Consider the following 27,929-nt stretch of genomic DNA (forward strand, 5'->3'; position numbering starts at 1 on the left):
CCCTTAAAGAGCTGGTAGGGACAAGGAAGTAACTTGCCAGTGCCCTTTTGTTGTCACTGATCTGAGACTGAAAGACGGGGAAGAGATGCAAAGCAACTAAAACACTGTTAGATTATCCACCTTTACTGTCCCTTTTCTCCTGGCTTCTCAGTGTAAGTAAACCAATGGGTCTCTCCTATAGCGGGGGCTGGCAGGCCTGTACCTCACATGAAAGAGTTAGAGCTGACTCCGGGGCTCAGGTGCAGGAGGAAGGAGGGCTGTGGGGGTGGCCTTCATGGAAGAAAACAAGGCCTTGGGCATTGAGTAACAGCTGAGACTAGCAAGCCTCATTGTCCAGCATTCCAAGTCGTCTAGCAACATGCTGGCCTCTGCTGCAGAAAGAGAACAGAGGATCCCCTGGCAGAATGAATGGAATCTGATTTCAATTATGTCCAGTACAGTCACCCTCTTCAGGCAGAGAGGCCAGAACACCTGGTGCAGCTTGGGCCACTGTGGCTGCAGGGACAGCACATTACCCAGGTCCTAGACGCAAGTGGGAATGCAGCTTCTTTTCCTCAAGCAGATACCATATAAGTCTAGAGGAGGAGGATGTGAAAATACCAGCCAAGTTCTCATGAGCACTGTGCAGAAAAGGGGAATTATTTCATGTTGATGGACTCTCCCCACAGTCTCTGCACATATTGATCTTGCCTATAATGAGTTTGCTTAGGTCCACGAGTCATCACCCCACTGAGATCTGAGTCATTGGTGGGAGAGTCGAGGTGACAGAGTGTACCTCACTGATTGCACCAGCACCAATTGCTTTGTCCCCATACCTTTGAGAAAAGCCCAAGGATTCATCTGTATAAAATTTATTTAGATTATTTTCTTCTTTATCAATAGCATGAGTAGGGCATAACAAATGAGACAGCTGCCCCAGAGAACAGTCTAAGTTCACAGCATTATTCCATAGAACTTTCTGAGATGATGGAAATATTCTATATCTGTATTGTTGAGCACTTGAAATGTGGCTAGTGAGACTAAGGAATTCTATTTTCATTTTCTTTAATTTTAATTAATTTCAATTTAAGTAGCCACATGTGGAGAGCCGCTACTGTGTTGGACAGGGCATACCTAGAAGGAGCTCAGAGAGGTAAGTGCTGTGATAGAGTAGAATCGGGTTAGCCAAAAGGAGAGCCAATGTGGCACAGGGAACTCTGGATTAGGAATAAAAGCCCGGGTTTTAGTCTTAGCTCTACCACTAGGTGACCTCACTCTTTCCGGCTTCAGCCTCCCCAGCTTTGACGCGAAATGTTGGATTAAGGTCAAAAGTCCCAAAATGGTAGCTAAGGACTGAATTTAACTTTGGAATACAGATGAGTTCCAGGAAAATTTTTTAAATATTACATGAATGCCTTCTAGGGTTTTGTGTATGTGGGTGTCCACATGCATGTGCATGGCAAGGGCAGGACGGCCAGTAGTCGTTTACTCCAGTTCACCAGAGTGCCTCCCATTCCCCTACACACGCATGCACGCGCACACACACACATACCACTGCATTACCTGTGTAGACTCTGAAGGTATATCGAATCTGTGGCCTTTGGATGAGATGATTTCTAAAGGCCCTTCCTACTTTGTCATGCTGTGAATTTTTAGGCCACTACAGTGCTCCAAGCCTGGTTTTACTTTGGGCACGTGACTAGAGTATTTTCATAGTTTCCTGCCTCTTGTGTTCTGGATTTGATGCTAGTTCCTGAAGTTTGGAGTCAAGGGTGAGGATGGAAATCTGGGAGGATATAACCCCAGCCCCACTCCTCAACTCCACTGTTCGGCTAGAAGTAGGGTTCGGAGCTTCAGAGACCTTGAGGAGGCAGCATGTTATATATAGTAGAAAGAACATAACCTTTGTAGTCAGCAGACCAGGTTCAGATTATTGGGTTCTCTTTCTTTCTTTTTTTAAAAAGACTCTATTTATTTGACAGAGAGCGAGAGAAAACACAAGCAGGGGGACTGGCCGGCAGAGGGAGAAGTAAAAGGGGGGCTCTATCCCAGGACCCTGGGATCATGACCTGAGCTGAAGGCAGATAGGTGTTTAACCGACTGAGCCACCCAGGTGCCCCAGGGTTCTCTTTCTTTGATAGCTGTGTTTCCTGAGTTTATTCACTTGTAAAACAGGGATAGGAAATATTCCTAATCTCCTAAAATCATTGTGGAGTTAAATGATGTAATGTGTTCATAGACTGAGGCATGTAGAAGACCCTGAAAAAATAGTCACCCTCATTTTTCTTAGTTAGCCCTCAGGCAGAGGGCTAATTACATCTCTGTCCTCTTTCAGGTTGGAATGGGGGACCATGTGGTCTGTCAGCTCCTGAGCTCAAGGCCAGAAACTGCTAGTGATGAGAAAGATGGGGTCTCCCTCTAGAAACTGTACCAAAGGAACAGACCCAGTAGGCATGGCCAGTCTGTGGAGCTGCCTACAAGAAGTCATGTCAGCCATGGGTTCACCAGATGCCAAGACATTTTGGAGGCCAGGCCTCTAAATCTGGGAGAAGATGGGCCCATACCTTCCATCCTGTGCCCTTGGTGGAAGGTGGGAGGTGGGAGTTGACTGTGTGTGTGCATATCTCCTTATCACTGACTGTCCAAGCCCTGCAGAAATGGCTGCTGGACAATGTCATCTTGCACTCTGGGCTGATTTTCCAGAGTACTCTGAGTACTCTGTACTTCTCTTACACCACCAACCTCACCATTTTCTCCTTCTCTCTCCTGGTTGTTGATCTAAACATGTGATCCATTCTTGCGTTGACTTACTGAGTTGCACTATGACTGGAGTTTGCAGGACTTATTTTTCTAATTAGAGCTGAAAGTCAGTTCCAGATAAGTATCTTTTTCTATAGGATCCAGAAACATATCAGCAACAGGTTTTGTTGCATTTATCCATTTAAATTGAGCAATCAACTTATCTCTTTGTTTTATTTTTTATTTATTATTACTTTGAAGGGATTAGAGATAAAGTGGTTTAGGGTTCTCTCCGGTGCAACTGCCTTTGCTAGGCCTCAAAGTTATGACCTCCCCAGTTATTTCTATTTCTGCCAATATGAACACTAGTAAATATCAGGATGCCCAAGTACCTCTAAACTGTGTGTGTGCAAGCACGGTGCAGGGCGGGGCGGGCGGGGGGTAGAGGATGTTTCTTAAGGCTCAAGTTTGGGATTATTGTTGTTTCAAAAGAAGCTGTTTCTATCATCCTTTCTAAAGGCTGCTTCTCAGAATGGGTCCCATTTCACAGACTGATAGAGTCAGGGATATTCTGTTACTCCTTTGATAATACTGGGGATTTCAGCCCTTTAGTTCCTCAATCTGCCCTTTGCTAAAGAAAAAAACTCACTATGTGTGTTACAGTGTATGTTCAACTATGGGCATAATGTCTGACAATATCTGAGGCTGTATAGTGTTCAGTAGAAAACGCTGTAACACCAGAAAATTCCCATTTATTAAATCCAGGGTGGGATTGAAGAGAAAGCAAGATATGAAGGTATGGGTTTAGTAGGGATTTGAAATGATAACTCACTCATTCAACCAGTGTTTAAACTGAGCACTTGTCCTTAAGGAGTTTAGATTCTGTGACCAGGCAGAATGAATATCCCTAGTATCTTAGCTTAGGCAACTTTTCTAACGGGGTAGCTGAGTTGGTGTGTTTTTGTCGTCGATAATAAATCCAAGGTTTCCTTTCCTTCCCTATAGCCCGGAAGCTGAAGAAACTTGGTAATCTGAAACTACAAGAGGAAGGGGAGGCTTCCAATGCCACCAGCCCCACTGAGGAGCCACCCCAGAAGCTGACGGTGTCACACATTGAAGGCTATGAGTGTCAGCCCATCTTTCTGAATGTCCTTGAAGCCATCGAGCCAGGCGTGGTGTGTGCTGGACATGACAACAACCAACCTGACTCCTTTGCAGCCTTGCTCTCTAGCCTTAATGAGTTGGGCGAAAGACAGCTTGTACATGTGGTCAAGTGGGCCAAGGCCTTGCCTGGTAAGGAAATGGGAAGAGGGGGCATGGGATAAGGGAGATCATATTTAATGAATTGCTCCTGTGGGCCAGCACCATGTCTTAACTCATGCAGTCCTCATCATAGCCCTATGGAGGGTAGAGATTGGTATAATTCCCACTTGAAAAATAAGGAAACTCCTAAATCAAGGAGAAGAGCAGCATTATAGAGTATCCCATGTTCCTCACGTCAGCACACAGCGGTCACGTTTGCATGTTCAACCTACAGACATAGCAAATTTCCCCATAATCACAGATCATATGGACATACCCTTATATGCCTTAAGACACTCTTGTACATGTGCACACACCGGCTTACCCGCAGAGATTGTCTTGAGCCTGACTGTCTTCAGTATTACCCGCAGGAGGCAAACCATGGGAACTCTTATAATACGGTATGGTGGAAAGAAAGAGTTGGGCGTCAGAATACTTAGGTTCTAGTCTTAGCTCTGCTGGTAACTCGTTGTGTGATCCCTTCCCTTTCTGGGTCTCAGTTTCTTCATCTATGCTGTGTGAGGAGTAGTTTGGACTAAATGGATGGTTGTCAAATTGTGCTTCAAGGAACACTTAGTGCTCTTTAAACTGCCCTAGGAATTATAGTAGGAGGTAATATTAGGTGATAATGAAAGAAATACAAAGTGTTTGTCTAACTTCTGCTTGGTTACCACCAGTGATGGGGAACTCACTCTCTCCCTAGGCCATCTGATGTTTGAACAGGTCTGATTATTAACATATTAGAGGTTGAAGAAGCCTCAGAGCTCCTCTGTCCAAGGATTCCCAACCTTTCCTTTATCAGCCCAACTCTACTTCTTAAAAGCATTGTATACAGATCCAAGTGGAGCTGGTTGATTTAAAGCCAGTGCCTCTCCCTCACCACCCTGAGAGAAGCCTCAAGTCACTCTTGCAGAATCTTAGGGCTCCAAGGAACACAGTTTGGAAACAAGTGAAGCATAAATTCTTTAAGGGTTGTCTTAATACTAAAGTTCTATGACTCAAAGATTGTTTTGAAACATCAACAACCTAAACCTGTTATGGAGTCAAAGATTAACCTGCCTTCTAAGAAAAACTGCCATTCGGAAGGAAATTTATAGTGAACACAGCAGTTTCCTTTGTATTACCTGATTTCATCTTCCTAACAGTCCTATAAAGCAGGGATTCTTTTTCCCATTTAACAGATAAAGCCACTAAAGCTCTAAGAAGTCAGGTGCTTGGCCTACAGTTACACAGTCTGAAAGTAGCAGGGCCGGAACTTGAGCCCAGGTCCCCTCCTGATTCCAAATCCCCTCCTCATCCCACTCTACTGTGGGATGTGTCTGTGTGGTATCCCTGTAGTTCTGGAGCCCTGGGATTTACAGTGAGGGGCCAAAACCTCATCCAAGCCCACTTGGGTCATAATATGATCTTGTTGCCTTCGAAGACATTGTATGTTGGCTATCAAGCCTCTGTCTTTCTAACTCACAAGGCCCAGCCATAGCCACCAGACCATCCTAACACCTTCCTCGTTTGAGAAGCTGAGGTCGACTAGCCAGTAAGATCACTGGGAAGAAAGCCTGAGGACTCTGGTTGTGTATGCACTGTGACAAAACAGAGGGTTCACAAAGGGGAAAAAAAAATACAAAAAAGAATAAAAGAGAAAGTTGCTTGAATTTTTATTACTTATTCGGCTGGATGTCTTGATGTCGTGTATAACAGAGAATCAGCTTAATCTTTCCTAGTTGTTGCCAACCACTTAAATTATCCTATTTTATGGGATAGAGAACCTTTTCAAAGATGTGATTACACTTAATCCTCACAGCAGTCCTGTTATTCAGAGGAGCTATTACTTCCATTTCAAATGACAAGGCTCAGAGAGGTTAACTAACTTGTTCCATTTGGTCATTTAACAAATGGAGCCAGAATTTGGGCTTACATTGTCTGATTTCTAATTTGGTGGTCTTAACAATAACCTAGTGCAAATCATTATGGCAGAATTTGTATGACCGGCAGTCACTGGCTTTGTTCAGCTCAACCTCCAGAATGGGAAGCCGTCTCTTTACGTTAACAAGTCTGCAAGTCAGTGTCAGTTCACCATCTAGCTCATCCAAGGAGATGATTTCCAATCCTGAGTCATTTAAAGTGACAGCTTCGAAAGAAAGCCAATTGCCACACTCATAAGAACTGTTATTCATATCATCAGTAATTACCTGCTAGTTCAAGTTATTTGCTCATCCAGCAGATTGAGTTCCTGTCCTGTGCGAGCCACTGTGCTAGGCATCTACTCCAATAAATTTTGTTATAAGTTTTCTGTGATGGTGATGATATATGTAAATCACCTAGTATAGTACCTGGACATTAACATGTAACAACTGTCAATTGAGGGTGGGTGAGTAGGTTGTATACAAGTACATTTATCATCAGTTGCTTCTGGTTTGGAATCTCAGCTAAACACTAGCTGTGTGACTTTGAGCAAATCACATGTTTGCATGTGCTTCTGGTTTCTCATTTGTAGAGGGGGTACAACAGTCACTGACTTGCTAATTGTTAGTAACATTGAGATCATGTCGAAAGAGGACCTAGCACAGTAGCTGAAACCACAGTAGATGCTGTGTAAATGATGGGTCATTATTATGAGGCGGGAATGCCAAGCCACTGCTTTCACCAAAGTCAATTTAAGCTGCCACCAGCCTTGCTTTAGAAGCTCATGCCTGGGTCCCAGGGATGCTTTATCTTATGTGAAGACCTTAGCTGTCAGATGCACTATAGCACTAAAGATTTCCCAGCTGGCCTTTCTTTGGACACGTCCTCCCAGACTAGATAGGGGACTACAGGTTTCCACTGCAGATTGCTAAGCAAATATGATTGAATTTTATCGAGAAAACAGAATCTCAGTGAAACTTTCTCTGCTCCCTAACCTGTTTGGTGTGTTTCAGAACCTGACAGTGACTCCTCTCTATTTCTCCAGAGTAGCCTAACACAGTGGCAAATAGGTGTTAAGTGAAGGTGTGCTGAAGGAAACCTGTAGGCTGGAGCTACTGTTTGCTCAAGTCATCCCTTACTTAATAGTCATGCTAGCTGGGCAGGCAACTTCAAAGGCTGGGCATTAAAAAACAGAGTTAGGTATTGTGATCATATTAGACCTATAGGAAAATTAGCCTGCTGTGTTGTTGATGTGGACACAGTAATTAGGATTGAGCAAGTCTCACTCAGGACCATTAGTATTATTACAATTAGTACTACAGCCAAACTAAGCTTTCCCTTTTTTCTCTTCTTTGTTAGTTCTCTGGCATCTCGAGGAAGGAAAAAAGCATCAGTATTGACAGCTTCCTTGGTACTTGTATAGTTTAATCCTCATTCCCCCTCGGCACCCTCATATTCACAAACTAAGCAGTCAAGTCTTTCCTTGCTTCCACTGCAGAGGTTCAGGGTTCAAGCTCCCAGGCCCTTTCCCCAAGAGGTGTTCCATGCTTGGTCCCTGCTTTTTGTGTCCTACTAGGAAGAGTCAGTACCAGGAGTTCTGTGCTACAGAATGACTTCTGGCAGGAAATACTCTGGGGTCTGAGACTTCAGCTAGTCTGTCAGCATATCACTACAGTGAAGATGGGAGGCACAGGCCTGGGAGCTAAGATTGCAGCCAGTCCATTGAGCTGCAGAGGTGGTGATATGGGGACTCTACAGTCCCTGATGTCTGGTAGGCTTTGGACCTAAAAGAAAAGAAAAGCGAAATGGGGTTTTTGTGTGGGCAAGGACCAACCAAGCACAATAATGTGTCTAGACAGTGTAGACTTCAGACCTGGGCCTATGGTTAAGAAACACTCACACTTGGTAGTTCTTGGGCTGTGTCCTTCAGCAGTAGAGTGGGAAAAGCACTGAAGTAGAGAATTAGAACACCTAAGTTCTAGTCCCAGTTCAGCCACATAAAGACTATACGACCTTGGGGAAGTCGGTTAACTTGTCTGGCCCTCAGAATCTTTGTTGGCAAAATGAGTGTCACATTGTCTACCCTCCAGGGTTATTGTGAGACTTAAATTAGGTGATCAACAGGAAAGTTAGAAGCTTTATCTAAATTCATGGAAGCATTCCTAATGATGTATAGCAATACAAACAGATAATTCTGGCTCTTTTGGGGAAAAGAGAAATAGGGTACTGGTAGGAGATGAGCCCTGAGGTGATTCTCTAAACATCCAACTGTCTCAAAACTTCCAGAAGTGTATAGCTACATCTGTCCTACCTGTGTGGTATTGTGGAAGTAGCATCTAGGAGCCTCCGTTCTCTCAGACTAAGGGAGATAATTTGGAGATCATCTAATTCCCATTTTGTAAAATGAAAAAAAAATGGGGGTCCTTATTCCATTTAATTACTATCAAATTAATACATATAATAAATATTAAATTAATATTTCAAAGGCGTGTACTCAAATATCTGAACTGTGCTATGTACTAGGGAGGAAAAGATGAAAAAAAGGGATGGTTCCTGTCTTCAGGAATCGACAAGTCTTGTGGAGGAGACAGATGTGTACATAAGTGTACATAAGGGTACGTAAGTAAATTCCAGTACTGTGTAATGAGTGCTGTAATTTGTAGGGCTACACAAAATTCAGTAAGAAGGTAAAAGAAGAATCATTAAGTCTTCTGCTTAGATGAGTTGGAAAAGGCTTCACAGAGGAAGTAGCTTTTCAGTGAAGACTTGAAAGATGAGTAGATATTTATCAGATGGAAAGCCTGGGGCGGGAGGAATGCATTCTAGGCGAAGGCAACTGCCTGTGCAGAGAGAGCAGAGATGCAGAGGCATAAGAAAGTATGGTGTGTTCAGCAAACTAAACATTTTAGAATAACTGGAACCTAAATTATGAGAAGTGGCAAGAAATCAGTCTAAGGAGGCAGGCCATAAAGCACTTGTTTGTGTAGAATAATGGCAATAGGGCAGGAATGGCAGAGTAGGAAACTAGCAGAGCCAGGTTACTTGCTGAGTAGAAAATAATGGACAGGAAGTGAGAGTCCAAAAGAGGATCAGAGAAAAAAGAGGGAGCCTGAAGGTGGTGTAGAGAAGGCAGTGGCTATCAAAGGCATTCCAATGTATGCCGATATGTAATAATATCCATTTCCCAGGGTTGTTCGAAGGGACAATTAAGATTATAGCTAGAAAAGATCTTTGTAAAGTGAAAAGTGCTGTTCACACAGGAGAAGTGATTATTACGCTGCATCTTCAGAAAAGCATAGTAAGCAAGAGCACAGGCTTTGGAGTCAGGCCGCTTGGCTTTGGAACGTGGTCTGCCAATTACTAGCCTTATGATCTTGGACAAGTTTTTAACCTTTCTGTCATGCATGTTTACTGATTCATGGAATGGGCTTACTAATAGTACCTACTTTATTGGATTGCTGTGAAGATTAAATGAGTTAATGTAAGTAACATACAAGAGTTCATCCATTGTAAGCAGCCAGTGTTAGGTTATTATTCTCTTCCAAATGACAGTACCATTTTTGGCCTCCATCATCATCTCATTTGAGTAGCTTAGTGAAGTAGGGAGAGCAAAGAATATTATCCCCACCATATAGTTTGTTCTTCCCCTGCTCCTCAGCATTAATGGTCCCTGGGGCTCCTCAGGAGCTGCCTGAGTGCCAGAGGTTCTCCGCCCAGTAGAGGGCTGGGACTTCATTCAGCCCATCAACGCTCAGTCTGACCACTGCCTCTGCCCCATCTTCAGGCTTCCGCAACTTGCACGTGGATGACCAGATGGCAGTCATTCAGTACTCCTGGATGGGACTTATGGTGTTTGCCATGGGCTGGCGGTCCTTCACCAATGTCAACTCCAGGATGCTCTACTTCGCCCCTGACCTGGTTTTCAATGAGTAAGTCCCCGTGGGCCCAGAACTCACATAAACATAACATCCTGGCCAGACCTGGTCAGCGGTGATGATGATAATGGGAGTAACAGTGGGGGAGGGGGTAGCCCATTTGACCTGTAGGTGAGGCAGTAGAGGCTCCAGCCAGCCTCCCCAACCTGAGGTGCCTTTGCCCTGCCGAAAGGCCACCTGGTGGAAAGCAATGGCGGTGGAGGGGGATGGTGGTTGGTGTGGAGCCATTCCTTTCCCACCCAAGACCTAGTATTTTGGCCATGTTTCTGACCTGTCCTGTAGATTTTCTCCACCTCATGTCAAGATCCCTCTCCTTCACTCTGAGCAACACAGGGAATGGGCAAAAAGACTAGCTGTGAGAGCTGAAGTTCCTGTGGTCCCCTTGCTACCACTGAGGGCTACTGCCAGTCACCATTTGTCGAGCAGCTCTGCTGTGCCAGGACTATACTAGATACTTCCTAAGTCTAGATACTTTCTCATTGAGCCCTCAGGATAATGAGATTTCCCCTTTTTATAGGTAATATTTTTTAATGCATGAGTAAAAGTAGGCTCAGCAAAATAAAGTGGCTCACCCAAGGCATGATGGTGACAGAATTCAAAGTATGTCTGTATAACTCTCAGCTCTTATACTGCCTCATGGTGGTAAATGACAGGGAGGAGCAGTTCTACCACTCTCTGGCCATGTGACGTTGGCCCAGCCACTTCTCTTCTCTTTAAAAACAGGTTTAAGTGGCGCCTGAGTGGCTCAGTTGGTTAAGCGTCCAACTCTTGGTTTTGGCTCAGGTCATGATCTCAGGGTCATGAGACCTAGCCAGCCCCACATTGGGCTCCACGCTCAGCAAGGAGTCTGCTTCCCCTCTCTCTCTGCCCCTACCCCCACTTGTGCTCTCTGTCTCTCTCTCAAATAAATAATACATCTTAAAAGAAATAGCCCATATGTCTATCGACAGATGAATGGATAAAGAAGATGTGGCGTGTGTGTGTGTGTGTGTGTGTGTAATGGAATATTACTCAGCCATCAAGAAGAATGAAATCTTACCATTTGCAAGTAGTGCATGGATGGAACTAAAAGGTATTATGCTAACCAAAATAAGTCAATTAGAGAAAGACAGTTATCATATGATTTCACTCATGCATGGAATTCAGTATACAAAACAGAGGATCATAGGGGAAGGGAGGGAAAAATAAAATAAGATGAAGTCAGAGAGGAAGACAAACCATAAGAGACTCTTAACTACAGGAACAAACTGAGGGTTGCTGGAGGGAAGTGGGGTAGGGGATGAGGGTAACTGGGTGATGGGCATTAAGGAGGGCACATGGTGGAATGAGCACTGGGTGTTATATGCAACTGATGAATCACTAAACTCTACCTTTGAAATTAATAATACACTATATGTTAATTAACTGCATTTAAATAAAATAATATTTTTTAAAAATAATAAATAAAAATAAAAACTAAAAACAGATTTAATTAATCCTTGTCCTGCCCACCAGCTCTATTTATCCTTCATGAATTTGGCCAAGGGCTCAGACTTTGGAATTACACTTACCTCAACTAAAATCTCTGTTCTATAATTTCCTGAATCACTGTCTTTGGGCAAGACTTGACTTCTGTGACCTTCAATTTCCCTGTCTGTTAATAAAATATAACTTTCTTAAATGGTTTGTTATGATGACTAAAATGGGAGCTAATGGATGTGAAATGCCTGGCCCATGATAGGCAAGAAATAAAAAAGAAGGACCTTTCTGATCCTCTTTCCCTAATAGTGATAATCTTCTCTCTGTCTGTTGTTCGAGGTCCCCCGATAGCATGTGACTGGAGCTGGCCAAAAAAATCTCCCCAAGGACCTTGAGCTAGTCTCACCACAGAGAATCCTTTTGGATAGGGCAGGAATTGACCTTCCTTCCCCTCCAGCCCTCTAACCCAGAAGAGCCTTAAAATAAAATGTACAGGCTACTGGTTCCTTCCAGTACAGCAAGGCCATATGGGGGAAAATGAGTATCCCCAGCTGCCCTCTTCCAACCCAGCTAACCCTGGTAGCCAGGAGCTAAGAATAACCATTGGGCTTTTGGCACAACCTGCTTTATGGTTTCAAGATCTCCAAAGAGTTACTTAAGATGCCATCTTCTGGGACAGGCCTTTAAAAGCCCTCTCCTGTGTATCACCCTTACTCTCCTGCTGCCCTCCAGTGATTGAATTAACACTCTGGGCACCTGCACCACCCTCCCCATCCAGAGCCCTAAGACCCTTGAATCTTTGCAAGATGATAATTGGTGTTTTCTAAATCCTCATTCCCTTTTCTGCCTCCGTGGAAGTAATGAGGCACTCCTTCTCAGCTTTCTGGCCCACTCCCATGTAGCTCTTCAGAAGGCACAATGGGACTCCCAGCACGGGCAGGGTCCTAGACCCATCAAGCCCCAGCGCTCCTGAAACAACAGCACCCCCCTTCCTCTTGTAGGAACCACCATGTGAGAGCTCTTAGAGTCCCTAGAAACATCTAAACCAATGTTTCTCAACAGGGATGCTGGTGACATTTACAGAGGAATAATTTGGCATTGTGTAGGGTATTCTTGCATATTGGAATATGTTTATGTTTAACATGCCTGGCACCAGCCCACTAAATACCAATAGGATCTCTGTCACTGTAACAGGCCACACTTCCCCCACATATATCTGGCATCCACTAGGGAGGTAGTACACTCCAGTACCAGCCACTAATTTTTGCCAGCCTCCTCAAGATATTAATATGGAGACTGAAGCCCAAAAAGAGAGAGAGAGGGACTATGAGCCAGCCCATTTCCTGATCTCTCTGACACCAAGCCCTGTCATCAGCCCTGCTTTCTTCTCTCCTCCTCCCCTCTTTGTGGAGAACACATGTTGTGAGGGTTATGGGCTTGGACCCCAGCTGTGTGACCTTGACTAAATCACCTAATTTCTCTGAACCTCAGTCTTCTCATCTGTAGAATGGTGAATAGTATTAGAATGGCACCTTCCTACATGTCATTTATTGAACACTTACTATGTGCCAAGCACTGAGCTCAGTGTTTTCCAATTTTCATCTCTTCTGTTACCACTCTCTCTTATTCTCACCTATCTCTGCCCTCTTCCTGAATTCCATTCCTGCCCCTTGTCTTCTGCCTTCCACTCTCTTCTCCCTTTCCTTCCCATTAACTCTCTCCCTACTCTTTTTGTCCTTTCTCCTTCTTGTTCCCTTCCCCTCTGAATTCCTTCCCGTGCCTTCCCTTTTTTCTTCTTTTTTTTCCCCACATTTCTCTGTCCCTGGGACTTGCAGCAGTGTTACATCAATCCTCCACATCAGGACCATGATTTCAAATGGTAAAAAGACTGCAGCGTTATCATCAGCAGAGGCTTGGAAGTACAGTAGAGCCTGGAGCCAGATCAGGTCCAAGGGTCAGCAGATCTTACTCAAAAATTCTCTAGGGTGAAAGACCTTGGAGCAACACTGCTTTGGTCAGTTGACTTGTGATACTGTCTAAACACTTCCTCTTTCTAGCTGGTCTCCAGCCTGAATTGAATACACCATCTGCCCCCCTTCCCTTTTTCTCTAGGGCAGCCAAGATCTTTCAGAGATAGGGTGCTGGGCTTCCACCCAACCAGTACCAGGCCTGCTTAGTCCATGGACAAGGCTAGTGGTTTGGGGACCAAAATGTCAAACCACAAACATCAAGCCTAATCTTGGTCTTTTTCTTCACCACTTAAGTGGGTGTTAAATGCCCTTTCCTTTCTCCACAAGATACAAAATCAGTTTCTCTCTCTCTCTCTCTCTCTCTCTCTCTCACACACACACACACATGATTTCTGAAGTGCTGAAAACCAGGAAAACCAAATAGCAGGAAGATGGTGCATCTTCCTAGAGGCTTGCGCTTGCCATGGCCACTCATAAAACAGAGAGGTTGTTCACCCCTTAGAAACTGTTCAAGCCTTGGCCACTTCCCTATATAATTTATAGGCGATAATGTGATGATCTGTTGACAAGTCACTATAGTGAAAACAGCTCACATGTGTTTACAACTCCCGAACTGTGATAAGGAACCACCATTATATGAGGGAGTAGGCTCCCCTTCAAGGTACATTTAGATTGGACATTTGGAAACACTTCCTGGCTGATTTGATAAGTATTGGAACTCGCTTTGTGAAGGGACAGTGGGGAATCTTCTTCCCTGGATTTTTTTTTTAAGTGACAAAATTTCTAGCAAAAGAAATGGTATTTATGCCAAGAGACAGGGGAATTGACAGGATAAATTACTGTGGTCACTTGGAAATCCTGGTGTCCTTATGTTAGGAGTTGATTTCTAAAGCATAACTCCTAGAAATACTCCATGTTGGGATGCCTGGGAGGCAGGTTCTGGCTCTGGCTGTAGCTGGGATATTAGAACTGTAGTCAGGGAGACAAATGAGCCTGGCCCATGGTGTTGATTTGGTTAGGCTTTCCTGTCTCTGCCTCAGGAAGCAGGAGGGGCACGGGGACCTGGAAATTCCATGTGCTAACCCCTATCCTGACCAGGGAAGATGAGTAGTTACCAGGATGTCAGGATTTGGGGGGAAAAAAAAGAAGAAGAAGAACCTTGTTCCTTGTCAATGAAGCACCAGCAAGAGAAACAACGAGCTCTTCTTGGAGAACCTGGGCAGGGCAGGGCAACCAAAGACATTCTCTCTGAGCTTATTGTTAAGCCTTCCCTTACTCCTTTCCTTTCTCCGTCCGTCTCCTCTGCAGGTACCGCATGCACAAGTCCCGGATGTACAGCCAGTGTGTCCGAATGAGGCACCTCTCTCAAGAATTTGGATGGCTTCAGATCACCCCCCAAGAATTTTTGTGCATGAAGGCACTGCTGCTATTCAGCATTAGTAAGTGCCTGGAAAGACAAAAATGCCCCTGGGGTCAATAGGGGCTCAGAGGGGAGCTACTTTTTCCATTAAATATTTATCAGGGAGAAGCCAGCCCCTAGGCATTTCCCTTCTTCGTTCACCCTCCCTCCTCCACTCTCCCTTTAGCATCCTTTTTTTCTACCAGGTATGAATTTCATGGCTCAGACTGTTTTCTTTGCTAGAACTCAACCTCTGTTAGATCCCCAGCTACCTCCAGTCTCTCTTTGGAACAAGGCTTTTGGAGCTGGCTATAGCAGGTCTCTGAATTTTTCCATAGCTTCTATCATAGAAACAGGCACAGACCACCTTATATTTATTGCAGAGCAGAAGGAATTGCCTCTGGAAGGAATTTCCTCTTCTGCCAATAATAGGAGGTCTGTGTGAGCAACTCAGATAGGGTTTATTAGGCAGCCAAGTAATGTTTCTTTAATGTCTCTTCTAAGCAGAATGTTATCTTAGCCTCCGTGAGGGAAAAAGGAGGTCAAATTTGATATTCGAAGCTATATATTTTAATTGTCTAAATCAGAGCTGGACAGTGACAACATAAAACCACAGGTTCTAAGAAATGTGTAGATGAGAAGACTAGAAAAAGGAAAGGCTCAGTAAATTTTGTTTACTCGATGCCCTTCAGATTGGGTCCAACTAGCCTTTTGTCTAGAACTTCCTGGCAGACTGAAGGACCCAGGCATACAGACTTCAACTGACAGGAAACCAAGTAGATGGTTCCCTCCCTGTGGGGGTGGGGGTCAAGTTTGTGGTCAGAAAACTTGATGCTTTGTCTAATGCTCCTTTGTGGGCATGTTTCCCCTCCCCATTCTGTCTTCATCCCACATCAGTTCCAGTGGATGGGCTGAAAAATCAAAAATTCTTTGATGAACTTCGAATGAACTACATCAAGGAACTTGATCGTATCATTGCTTGCAAGAGAAAAAATCCCACATCCTGCTCGAGGCGCTTCTACCAGCTCACCAAGCTCCTGGACTCTGTGCAACCTGTAAGCAAATGATGGAGGGTGCTTCGTCAGGGAGAAGCAAGTTGATAGAGCTAAGTGATCATATGCTCCTCTAGGATCCGGCACCACCTCTGGCTTTGAGTGTGGTCCAGGAAGAAAATGCAATGGAGAAGAAAGGAACACAGGTCACATTGCCCCTGGATGTTGTGAAAGAGGTGGAGGAGTTGAGAACAGAGCAGTTGGGACTCAGGGAAAGGGCTTAGAGCAGATAAGTTCTCCAGGCAGACAAAACAGACCTGAATGTTTTTCCCCTCTCCCTTCAATCATGTGTGTGTGTGTGAAAGAGGCAGGAAGAGAATGTGTGTGTGGGGGGGGTGTGGGTGTGTGGGTGTGTGTGTGCATTCACGTGCATGTGCTGGGGAAGAGGAACACAAGGTCCTGAGTCAGAGAGCTTGCAATGGTGTAAGGGATCTCTTGGGATCCCTCAGTAACTCCCTGGAGACCATTTAGTGTACATGTGTGCGAACATGCACACATCCACAGGGAGGACCAAGGACAGGGAAGGAGGAAGAAATCAAAGGTGGGGGGAAGAGCCTGACGGAAGCCAACTCCTGGTCAAGCCTGTTTTCTCCCTCTCATTGCTCCCCCTACAGATTGCGCGAGAGCTGCATCAGTTCACTTTTGACCTGCTAATCAAGTCCCACATGGTGAGCGTGGACTTTCCAGAAATGATGGCAGAAATCATCTCTGTGCAAGTGCCCAAGATTCTTTCTGGGAAAGTCAAGCCCATCTATTTCCACACGCAGTGAAGCTTTGGAAGCCCCCATTTTCTCACCCCACTCCACTCCCCTTTTCAGATATCTTCTGCTTGTTATAACTCTGCACTACTTCCCTGCAGTGCCTTGGGGAATTTCCTCTTTTGATGTACAGTCTGTCATGAAGATGTTCCTGAGTTCTATTTGCTGCACTACCCCCCCCTTTCCCTCCTTTCTCTTTTTTCCCTTCCTATCTGACCCTCCCATGGCACTTTCAGACTCTGCTCCCTGCCATGGCTCTTATCTGTGCTTTGAATGGTGTTGTATTTCTTTAAATCTGTGATGATCCTCATGTGGCTCAGTGTCAAGTTGTGCTTGTTTATAGCACTGCACTGTGTGCCAGCCACACAAAAGTTTACTCACCTAATGCCACGGGAAGTTTAGAGAGCTGAGTATCTGGAAAAACAAAAACAAAACAAACAACCCTCCTAAAACCAAAAATCCTGTAGGGTTTTTTCCGCTTAAAAAAATAGAAAAACAGAATTCCCCCAACCAGGCCAACAGTGACTAGAATAAGGTGAAAATTGCAAGCCCATGGGGAGTCACTGCTTTTTTTTTTTTTTTTCCAAGTTCAGCCTCCTGGGGAGACTTTATTTTCTGCCAATGGCTATTGCCATTAGAGGGCAGGATGACCGCATAGATGAGTTAGGAGGGGGGAGACAGATTTAAGAGAGGACAAAGAGGACAGATGGATCACCAGTACCTGCCCACAGCCTTGGCCCCTGACGGCTAGACTGCTTAACTGCAGTGCAATTCATTGTACTGAAAATGTGCTTCTTGTTTGAAAACGTGTCTGCATGTGAACGCCTCCCCTCCAGCCAATCCTTTTTCTCTCTCACCCTCTGCCTCCACCCTCAAATTGACTTTCAGTAAGCTTTTCTAAGAGCTTTGGACTGAATGTTCTCTTTAGCCAAAACTTGGCCACTTCCACTGAAGAGTCAGACCAGTAAGAAAGAAAGGAGAGATCTGACCCTTTGGAAGGCCCTATCCAGAGCCAGGTCTGCTTTCCCATTTGTAGGTCAGGGAAGAGGCTGGGGCTGGAGTCAGAGGAAAATGAATCGATGGGTTGGTCGTTTTCCTGCTTAGGGCACTGAAGATTTGATCACTCTCTGCCCTTACCTTTAAAAGACCCCGATGTTTTCTGCCTGACTCCATGTGGCTGCAAGCTCCCTCTTACCCTCCCTTCAGTGTTTTGTGGGCCTGGACTTCACCAGATTGTATTACAGCCATGGTGGTGAGGTTTGTCCTAAATGGCATGTTCACAGACTCTCTGCTAAGAGCTGCTACCACCAAGAAGGCTAGCAAGCCAGCAGTCTTGATGCCAGTAGGCTCAAAGGCTTCTTACCAAATGTCGTTCATCAACTATCAGATCTCTGGAGCCCTTAGACAAACCGGAAAGAAGGCATCGATGGGACTGGACAAGCCAGACATCTTGCCCTTGTCCCCTAGAGATGATACCTTCCCACCAAGTGAAGAAATACCTACTTCTTCCTTCAGAGCAGCTAATGGGGCTATGCGGGTCACAGTTAAAGAGAAAACTCAATTACCAGGGTGAGAAGAATGAAGGCACTAGAACCAGAAACCCTGTAAATGCTGTCCTTGCCCCCCAGCATATCCACCTGCAGAAGTCATGGGAAGAAGAGAGAAGAAACTAAGAGGAGACTGACTACTAAATTAAAGTCTTCAAAGGCAAAATCTAAAGCCAGATGGGCACCATCTGGTCGGTTTACCCATCATCCTCCTCTGCTGCTTATTCTGGGCTCTGACATCGGCCATACTCACTCAGACCCCCCACCTTTGTTGCTGCCTCTCAGCCAGAGGGAGGCTGAAACATTTATACTACAGAACCATGACCTCCTTTGGAAAGGTCTGGTTTGCGTGGCTCCAATGGGCTGCCATCCATGAACTCAGGGTGTGCTCTTGGGACACTGGTTTCATATGGTCCTTTGGCACACCTCTCTTTTGCTGACTTTGTCCCCCAATCCTGAGTTCAGGGGCAATGTCCTCCTACTTTCTTGTCTTGGCAACTGCCTCCTCAGTTAGGTCTTACATTCATCTGCTAAATTCAACAAATCAGGGGCCAGTTACCAAGCTGCCCATTTCAGTTGGTTCACTCTACTTATTGAGAAGAGTTTCTGAGTGACACGCTATTATCTACATGGGTTTCCTCCCCTGATTTCTGTGCTGATATTAATAGCCAAATGAACTTGCAAAACAGCTTCTTTAAATAACAAGGGACAGGGGAACCTAAGATGGGTGATATACCAATCCAAGACTGCTGAACAAAACTAAAACTGACAGGTTCTCTTTCTGGGGTAGGATAGACAAATCCTGGTTTTCTTCATTAGGACATCATTTGGCTTATGTAAGCTTACGAGATTACTTCTGGCTGTTTTAAACAACAACAAAAAAAAAATCCATCACTCTTTTCAGTTACACTAGGCTATAGTTTAATAGCTCCTTTACATCTGTTTTAAAATTATTTTCCTCTTTTATGGTACATGGATTTGATTATATCATTCTAATATCTCTCCTTGTAAATACTAGACGCTCTCCTTTTTATTTCTCTGACTACCAAATTTTTCACCTTTATGGATTTCCCAATTGTGACTCTTGTCTTTGTGAATATATATGTTTTGCATTTGTAAAAGCCAAAAATCAGTGAAACAGCAGTGTAAATTAAAAACAGCAACAACTAAACTACTCTGAAATTCTGAATGGCAAGACTAGGGAAAAATGGCCTAAACAAGGCTGTAGGCCTAGTGTTTTCGCCCTGGGGTTTCAGTGAGTGAAGGAGATTTTAGCTTGGCTTTGTTCTCCTACAGATAAAAGGGGGATTCTCTTTTTTTCTTTTGGTCATTGATGTGCTCGCCAGTGTAACTGACAGAAGTCTCATTTGGCATGCGCTCTGCTGTACAAACAGTTGATGTGGTTGGTACACTGTGGCTCACCCGTGAAGCCTTGGCCACCTCGATCCACTGACCTGGTGAGCTGAAAGATGAGGATCACTCACCAGGCAAGTCATGGTAACTGTCTCTAAAGCGGTTTGCAGTGCTTGATGGGGATGGAGCGAGGAAGAGAAAACGAAGGAGCACCAGGGACAAGACCCCATCTGTGCTACACGGGAGACAGCCGCCAGAGCCGCAGACTCTGTGGCCAAAGAAAAGAGTCGTGTGGCAGTTTCAGCTCTTGGTCACTGAGCAGCTCTCCCAGGCTTGGCCTCTGAGCTGAAACAGGGGTTGGGTTCTTTGTTCTATAGCTTTCCTGTGCCACAGACAGTATCGTTCTTGGAGAGTTCATTATTTTTCTCATGAGAATGGAATTTTCTGAAGGATTCTGTCATATATCTTTGAAAAAGAAAATCGGTAATACACATATTTTTATGTATGTTCACTGGCACTAAAAAAGAAGAAAAAAATGCTTTGCCCTGTCCTTTGGATAGTTGCTGAGGTGATTCCAGGTTGCGAAACAATGTGCTGATGCTAGAGTCCCTCTCTGTCCATACGCTACTTCTAAATCCATATAGGCCTATGTAGCAAGAAGTATTCTATTTGCACTTTAAGAGAAAGTAGTTTCATCATTCACGTGATAGTAACACTACACAGATGACCTAACTTTGAGCTTCAAGTAGCTTCTAAGTGTTTGTTTCATTAGCCACAGCACAGACTTGGCCTTGCCCTCTTTTCTCTCTTGATAATTCTGCAGGGCTCAAAAGCCCAAGCCACTCCCGTCTACCCCGTTCCATCCCTGTGCCAGGGTTGCGCCTCATGAGACTCTCTCCAGACAGCCCTGTAACTATGCCTGCATGGCTCTGGGGAGACAAGAGGCTGACTACTAATTATCTTGTGCCAGTTGCCCAGGTGAGAGGGCACTGGGCCAAAAGAGTGGTCTTGTGCTCAACCTCCTGTAAGGGGTCATGGGAACCAGGAATGCTTAAGCACAGGATTCAATCCCAAACTTAGGGTCAAAATAAGTCATTTAGCATGTGCATTTTCTTGTAAAAGGAAGTTTCTACCCCTGTTGCCTTTTATAGGCAGGTCTGTTTCTCACCACTAATCTCTTTGAAAATCTTTGAAAGCAGTTTGTTTTTGTGTGTGTGTGTGTGTTTTTTTTTAAAGACAGATGAAAGCATCACATTATGTAACCAAAGATTACACTGTATCTGCTAAGATACCAAAATTTAAGAGCAGGGAGGGAACAAGCATTAGTGCCTCTTTGGTCAACTATCCAAAGACAGACCACAGGACTTTGTTGTTGACTGACTTGTAAGAGTTTGGTGGGTGTTTCCCCCAACAATATAAATGCTTAGAAAAGTGGAAGATAATTTTGAAAAAACTGGGTTTATAGGTCCTTCACTAAGTGATTTTATAAGCAAAACTAGCTTTCCTTTTCTCTAGTAGTTGCTGAGCAAATTCTTAAAGCTCCATTGTTGCATGGTTGGAAACGGAGCTGTCTTGGCCACTGTGTTTGCTAGTGCCCGTGTTAGCGTATCTGAAGATGTGAAGCCCTTGATGAGAAGGGGAGCATTTAAAGGACTCGATTTTGCACTAGAGGGACAGCAGGCAGAAATTCTCATTTCTGCCCACTTTGGACGGCACAAAAAGTTCTCTTGGGTTTAAGGCAGAAGGTTGAAATATATTGTAAATGAGTATTTGTATCCATGTTTCAAAATTGAATTATATATGTATAGATATAATGTGTTCTGATAGCTTTATCTTTCTCTGCACCTTTATACTTGGTTCCAGGTCATAACTGATACCCTGTACTTGTAAGAGAGGCTACAGTTACATTTTGGAAGCTCTCTCAGAATGGAAAAGATACGTGGGTTGATCAGATAACGAAGAGATCTCTGCCTCTATTGGGGCCTTACCCACAGGCCTAACAGAGGAGCAGAGGGGGAAAAGAATAGGGTACATGATGTATTGCACTTTACTAGCCCAAGACAGATGAATGTTTAAAGGGTGGTGAAGACTCATTGGAATCAACTGGGATTTCCCACAGAGAAGGCCCAGACTTGGGGCCAAAGGCCCACCCAAATGATTAACCGATGGACCCCTGATGGGACCTGAGCGTTGGAAGAAGGAGAAACATTCTTTGTTCTTCACCATCCTTGTGAGAAAAGGGCAGTTTCCTGCACTTGGGAACCTGGAGCAAGTGCTCCATCTTTTACACAATCCACTCACCTACGATTGAGGTGCTCTTGCTACTGGGTGTCTTGTGTGCTCTAATTTTGGTTTTGGATATGTTCTGTAAAGATTTCAACAATGAAAATGTGTTTTTATCTGTCAAAAAATTGTCAGTGTACTAGAAGTTGTATCTCTGTAGATGCAGGTCCATCTCTGCCCTTGGGTAGGGATGTTTTTCTTCAATTAAGAAATTGACACTGGGGTCTGCTGCCCAGAGCCTCCCAACCTTAAACCATTTCTAGGTGAAGGCAGAAAATTCCACATTAGTCACTCCTCCTCTTCAGATGCTTAGGCTGAGGTAACAATTTGGAATGTTCCTGCACCCAGAAATTAGTGATAAGTATTTCAATTTGGCAGGTAGACTTTTAAAGGGAAAAATGGCCTTTGATGCAGTTTTGATTTATCCCCATTCGATTAAGCCAAAAAATAATATGCATTGATTGGTTACCAACCCCAATTCAGTATAGTGGGGGTGCTGATCCCTTTCCTTACCTCACCTGTCTCTTAGCCTTCTATAAAATTAAATGAGGAGCTATGGACTGAGTAGCCCCTGTAGCCTAAAACAGTCTCCACATGCACTAATTCATGAGGCTGTCTGTCATATGGCTGCAGATTCCACTGGCCACCAAAGACTGAAACACATATGTATCCCAACAGAAAGAAATTCCTAAAATGTTGCTGCTTCTCTGGTGGCCCCCCTCCCTGGCTGCTGTTTTACCTTTTGGGACTCTGTTCCCTGCATTGCAGGCAGGCCAGGCCTGCAGTCTTTCCCATCCTTAGCCCTTGGTGCTAACTGTCCTGCAGTGAAGTGCCTGTGGGATTGTCCTATTCCATAAGCCACTCAGGTGCTGAGAGTAGCCACCATTGGGATAACCCAGGCTAAAAAAAAAAAAAAAAAAAAAAAGAGTCCCCTCACCATTCAGTGACACCTTTCTGCTTTCCCCTAGACTGGAACGTTGATTAGGGAGTGCCTCAGATGTGACATTCTTGTGCTGTCCTTGAGATTAATTTGGCAGCAAGAAGGAGCAGACAATGTAACCAGATGTAAGAATTAACTTTCAATGTTGAGGGAAAAAAGAAGAAAGCATCATATAAAGATTTAAAAAAAAAAAAAAAAAAACATTAATTTTGCTTGGAAGTTCTTTTGATGGGGCTTCAGTTCTTACAGCGGCACTTGGCCTCCACTGGGTAGCAGGACCAGCCCCAAGCGCTAGTGCTGTGTTCTTCTTTTTGTAATCTTGGAATCTTTTGTTGCTCTAAATACAATTAAAAATGGCAGAAACTTGTTTGTTGGAATACATGTGTGACTCTGGGTTTGTCTCTGTCTCTGCTTTCAGAAATGTCATCCATTGTGTAAAATACTGGCTTGCTGGTCTGCTGGTTAAAACTTGGCTGTGGCCCCTGTTGTGGCTGCAGGCTCAAGTTATTGTTAACAAAGAGACTCGAGAAAAGCTGCTAATGTCCTCTTATCACCACTCTTAATTTGTTAAAACATAAAACCATCTAAAATTTCAGGGAATGTCATCAGAGTTTTTTTAATTAGCTCTTTTTTTATTGGCTGTCTTTATTGAAGTCAAGAGTTGGTATCATGCCCAGTGGCCTTTTATGCTATGTTGATTTTCACATATTTTAAAAAATCTTTGCACAGGGGTTATAAATTTGTCCTGTGTTGGTCCTAGCATAGGTTGAGCTGGGACCACCAAAATATCAAAGAGTCTGGGCTAAGAAAGCACAGATGGACCCTGATGACCCATTACAACTTCTCATCAAAAACCCTGAGCTTGTCAAACAGGGGAAAGGCACACAAAACCCAGCTGTTTACCCTCATCTTCATCCTTATGGGAACATAAAATGATTGGGAGCTTCACTGCCCAGTTCTTGCCAAGCTTCAGATAAGGAATGGGCATGTTCACATGTTCACATTCTCACTGTTTTTCAAGAGCCATACCGTCCTTGGCCACCCAAGTAAAATCTGAACCAGCTTTCTTTGAGGTTTTTAAAGGTTTGGGCAAAGTGGCCTCCTGTCTCTTCCCAGTTTGGATACCAACATGAGATCCCAAGTTGAATTTCTGAGCTAAAGATACAGACCATCAATGAGGTGTGACATGCATTAAGGAACAGTATGAAAGCACTCTGTGCCTCAGTGTCCTCACCTGTAACAGGGGTTGTCACAATGCCTCTCTCCTGGGCCAGGCTAGAGATTCAATAAGAATGTATGGGACCCAGCTGGTGAGACAAATGCTCTTGCTTCATTCCCTGTTAAAATGTGAGAACCCCTGAGAAGGATCCCAAGTTGAGATGTATTTATCATTGACCCCCTCAGAGTGGATGGATTTCTCAAATTTTTCCTGAACACAATGCTTGACGGAGAGAAGAAGAAAACAAGAGATTTGGGAGATGTGTGTGTCTAAATAATAGAGAATACGTACGTTTGTGGGTTACGTGTGTCAGAATCTGCCTCCAGAAGACCCCTCTGACCACCATTGCTTAGTTCTCTTCTCTTGTACCTACAGAGAGTGGTCTAACAGCCACCCTACTTGGTTTTATTTACCACTCAGTCCCTGCCTAAAGTAACAAGGTAGTTAGCTTCCACCATAAATTTTCCAAGGTGTAGCAAAGCACAGAGGTCAGGGAGACAATGACATCTGGTGGATTTTAAAAAGAGCCTGGAATCCAGAGTCCAGTGTGTGACTTGTTCATAGTCATACAGCTAGTGTATAGCTAGGATTCTGACCTGCTGATTCACTTGCTATATGGTCCTGGGCAGCTCTCTGCCTTTTTCTAGATCTTAGTTTTCTCATCTATAAAATGAGTGTATTTGAAGATGTGGAATAAGACTAGACGAAATGGGAAGCCCCTTCCAATATGGAAACCATGCTTATTGCAAACTACAGTAACGCCTTTCTTAATCATGACATAAAAGGGGAAAGGAATGGGCGTTTCATTATCCCTGGAACGCGTAGTTTTGGAACTAAAATCCCCATATTTGTACTCAAGAAAAATTTACTGAATACCTGGAGAGCACAGGGTCAAAACAACAATTGAGTCCTGTGTTATCAATGCTGTCAACCCCTTGATTGATGGGAAAGGGCTCAAAAGTGAAATAATTTGTTTACCATTTGGATGAACTCATAAATAGCAGAGATACTTAGGAGTTAAGCAAGCCACGGTCCATGCTTTCATGAGTTTATAGCCTATTAAATGCCTCAGGCCAGGCCAGTCTGGGACTTTTTATCAAATCCACCCCCAACCTCTTTACATCCATCCCTCAGACAAGATTAGGCTAACTTTTGATCGATAATTGCTGCCTTTTAGAGATAGAAGGGGTCTTAGCATCTAGCCCAAACATTCTTCACATGAATCCAGGCCAAAAAAAAAAATTACATATATATATATATATAGTGAATTAGGACTTGTGGCAATGGACTAGCCCTAAAACACCAGCTTATAGTCCCTTCATATGCCTGCAGGCAAAATGCTAGGGTGACAGGGCACCTGAGAATCTTTACCATCCCTTTGCACATTGGTTCAGAACCCTGGTGTGAGAGCCTCTGCTTCTCATCTGTTTTTCCCATGTACACAGTTCAAGAATCTCTATTCCAACCACAACACGTACTTCGCCTACCATCCACTCCCCAAGAGGTTTTCTTCATGCCACTGCCGGGGGTGGGGTGAGAGGAGGAGAGAGTTATTGACAAAGCTGGAGAAGTAACTGCAGAAGCAATGAGAAACATTTAAAAGCACACTGAAGTATGACAATGTAGGCTTCTTAGTTAACAGGCAGATGCAGATGATTCACATTCTCAGATTCTCCTGCCACCATTTCTTCAGACCACAACTTCCATTCTTCCCTCAACTACTTCCCCAGGATACTTCAAGCAAGGAGAAGGCCATTTGGGGAACTTGGACTGGCTGCCAACCAGGAAGACTGTGCCAAGAAAGTGGACTTAAACCAGACTCTGCAAATAGCCCCACCCCTCCCAATCGCCATTGGGTACTTCAAATCTCAGATCAGAAAATAGGCCAGCAGAGCAGCAGATAACTGTGAGAGGCACATCACCTGCCACCTGGGCAGTGACACTTGTCCCCAAAGGAAGTAAGGCCTTTTGGTGCTTATACATAGTGGTAAGAGTGGATATGAAACTTGTGAAAGAGCCCCGCCACCTCTAAAGCCTGCAAGGATTCTTCACAGGGGTTCAATATCCAATTATTCCCTCATTCATTTGTTCTTTCATTTATTCACAAACTATTTGGGCAACCATTATGTACCCCACACAGGAACAAGACAGACATGGTCTCTGTCCTCATGGAGCTTCCAGTATTAGTGGGAGAGACAGAAAAAAACACAGACAATTGTAATATAATGTAATAGGTACTATGGTGAGGGAAGTTCAAGGTTCTGTTGAGGTACAGAAGAAGAATGCCTCTCATAGAGTAGTGGGAAGGTCTAGTCGGAATCCTTCTTAGAGCAGTCTAGGTTGTGACCCAAGATGGGGCTGAGGGTAAAGAAAAAGGCATTCTTCCTCAGTCAAGAGACAGCAGCCTTGTTAGGGAAACTATGAATAGTTTAGCCTGAGGGAAAAGTTGGAAGAAGGGTGTAGCTGTGAGAGAAGAGGGTAGAGAGGAGGCGCAAGCAAAGCCAATGAGGGCCTACGTGTCACCCTAAAGAATTTGTGCCTTTACCCCAAGTTTAAAGGGGAACTGTAGAAATCCTTGCCAGCATTTCAATTCCCAGAACATAAGATCTCTTCTGAATCTCACCACATCCGGTGGAGGCAGGAAGGTCAGAGATCAAACCCATTTTGCAGATAAGGGAACTGAGGCTCTATATGGTAAATAATTGGCAAGGCTGTTCCTGAATAATTAAGGGCCGAAAGTATAAACTGAAAAAAACTGAATCTCCTGATTTCCAGTCTCAGGCTTCCCAGAGTAGACCAATCTATCAAAGACTTTAGGACCTGATGCAATTCTTAGAATGTGTCTAAATGTCTCTGTGGTGACAGTATGTGCTGTCTACTATCCCACCTGTACCTACCATTGTCTTCCTGAGGTGACACTCACTGGCATAGGGTTCCTAGATAGCAGACAGGGCATCCCAGAGAGTGGTAGCAACATTTTAAAGAGTAATGCAGGCTGTGGGAAGTCAGCCAACTTGGTGTTCTGTGAGCACGGGGCATCACTGATTGATCAAAACAGGAATTCGGAAAAAAATGCCGTGGACATTCCACATTTCTAGAGAAGATAGTATGTCCAGACTCAGGCCTTGAACAGTGAAAGGAAATTTCACAGGAGGGAAACGTAGCTGAGCAGAGAAGCAAAGCAGAGGGGACAGCATAGATAAATATCTAAGAGGCAGGAAAGAGTATGGCTTTGACAAAGCAAATAGGAACTAGTAAGGAGAAATAAGATAAAAACAGACAGGGAGGCAAACCACAAGAGACTCTTAACGCTAGAGAACAAACTTGAGAGTTGCCAGAGGGGAAGCGGGTCGGGGGATGGGGTAACTGGGTGATGGGCATGAAGGAGGGCACTTGATGTAATGAGCACTGGGTGTTCTATGCAACTTATGAATTCTACCCCTGAAACTAATAATACACTATATGTTAACTAACTTAAATTTAAATAAAATCTAAAAAAAAAAAAAAAAACTAGTGGGGAGTAAGTGCTAGAGATGAGTCTGGGCTAGAGCTCATTATGAAAAGCCCATGTATCCTGTTAAGAAGTGGAACTTTTTCTGTAGGCCGGTCATTCTCAGCTGCCATATGTGAAAGCTAAAGGCGGCATGTGACATACTCTCAAGGGAGCTTCCAGTGTTCCATGCAATTGCTGACACACAGTTATTGCTCAGCCCTTCCCTCCCACTTACAAAAGCAAATACAGGTAAGACTGACAGTATCGAAAGGAAAAATGTGAACCTCCTAGTGTATATTTTTTAAGAAAATATCCACCAACTTTAATGTTTAAGGTATTATCAACAATTTCTTTTTTGCCACAACTCACAACTGATTATAGAACACCACTTGACATAATTAAGGATTTTTTTTAACAAAAATGTAACAATTAGTTTTGGGAGATGGAAGCTATACTAAAACATTATATAAGAATACAATAGAGGGTGACACAGAGATTGACTCAGGGAATAATAATAGAATGTACTAAGCACTTACTATGTGCCAAGAATTGCTAAAGCTAAACTTCTTATACTGAGAATTACATAATCCTCAAATCAAC

General features: G+C 44.0%; 1 protein-coding gene across 1 annotated transcript in view; it reads left to right on the plus strand.

Annotated features, from left to right (window-relative positions):
- The window catches only part of AR (androgen receptor), a 184,605-nt gene extending 161,621 nt beyond the window's left edge, over nucleotides 1-22,984 (plus strand). The window contains exons 4-8 of the mRNA XM_064574170.1: nucleotides 3,724-4,011; nucleotides 9,707-9,851; nucleotides 14,594-14,724; nucleotides 15,582-15,739; nucleotides 16,351-22,984. Coding sequence (XP_064430240.1) covers nucleotides 3,724-4,011; nucleotides 9,707-9,851; nucleotides 14,594-14,724; nucleotides 15,582-15,739; nucleotides 16,351-16,506 — 878 coding nt within the window. The 3' untranslated portion in view covers nucleotides 16,507-22,984. The remainder of the gene's footprint in view (nucleotides 1-3,723; nucleotides 4,012-9,706; nucleotides 9,852-14,593; nucleotides 14,725-15,581; nucleotides 15,740-16,350) is intronic.
- Nucleotides 22,985-27,929: the final 4,945 nt, after the last annotated feature.

The sequence above is a fragment of the Mirounga angustirostris genome, unplaced genomic scaffold (assembly GCF_029215605.1).
Source record: "Mirounga angustirostris isolate CCGP_5_RB_7025 unplaced genomic scaffold, mMirAng1.0.hap1 SCAF_11, whole genome shotgun sequence".
NCBI lineage: Eukaryota > Metazoa > Chordata > Mammalia > Carnivora > Phocidae > Mirounga > Mirounga angustirostris.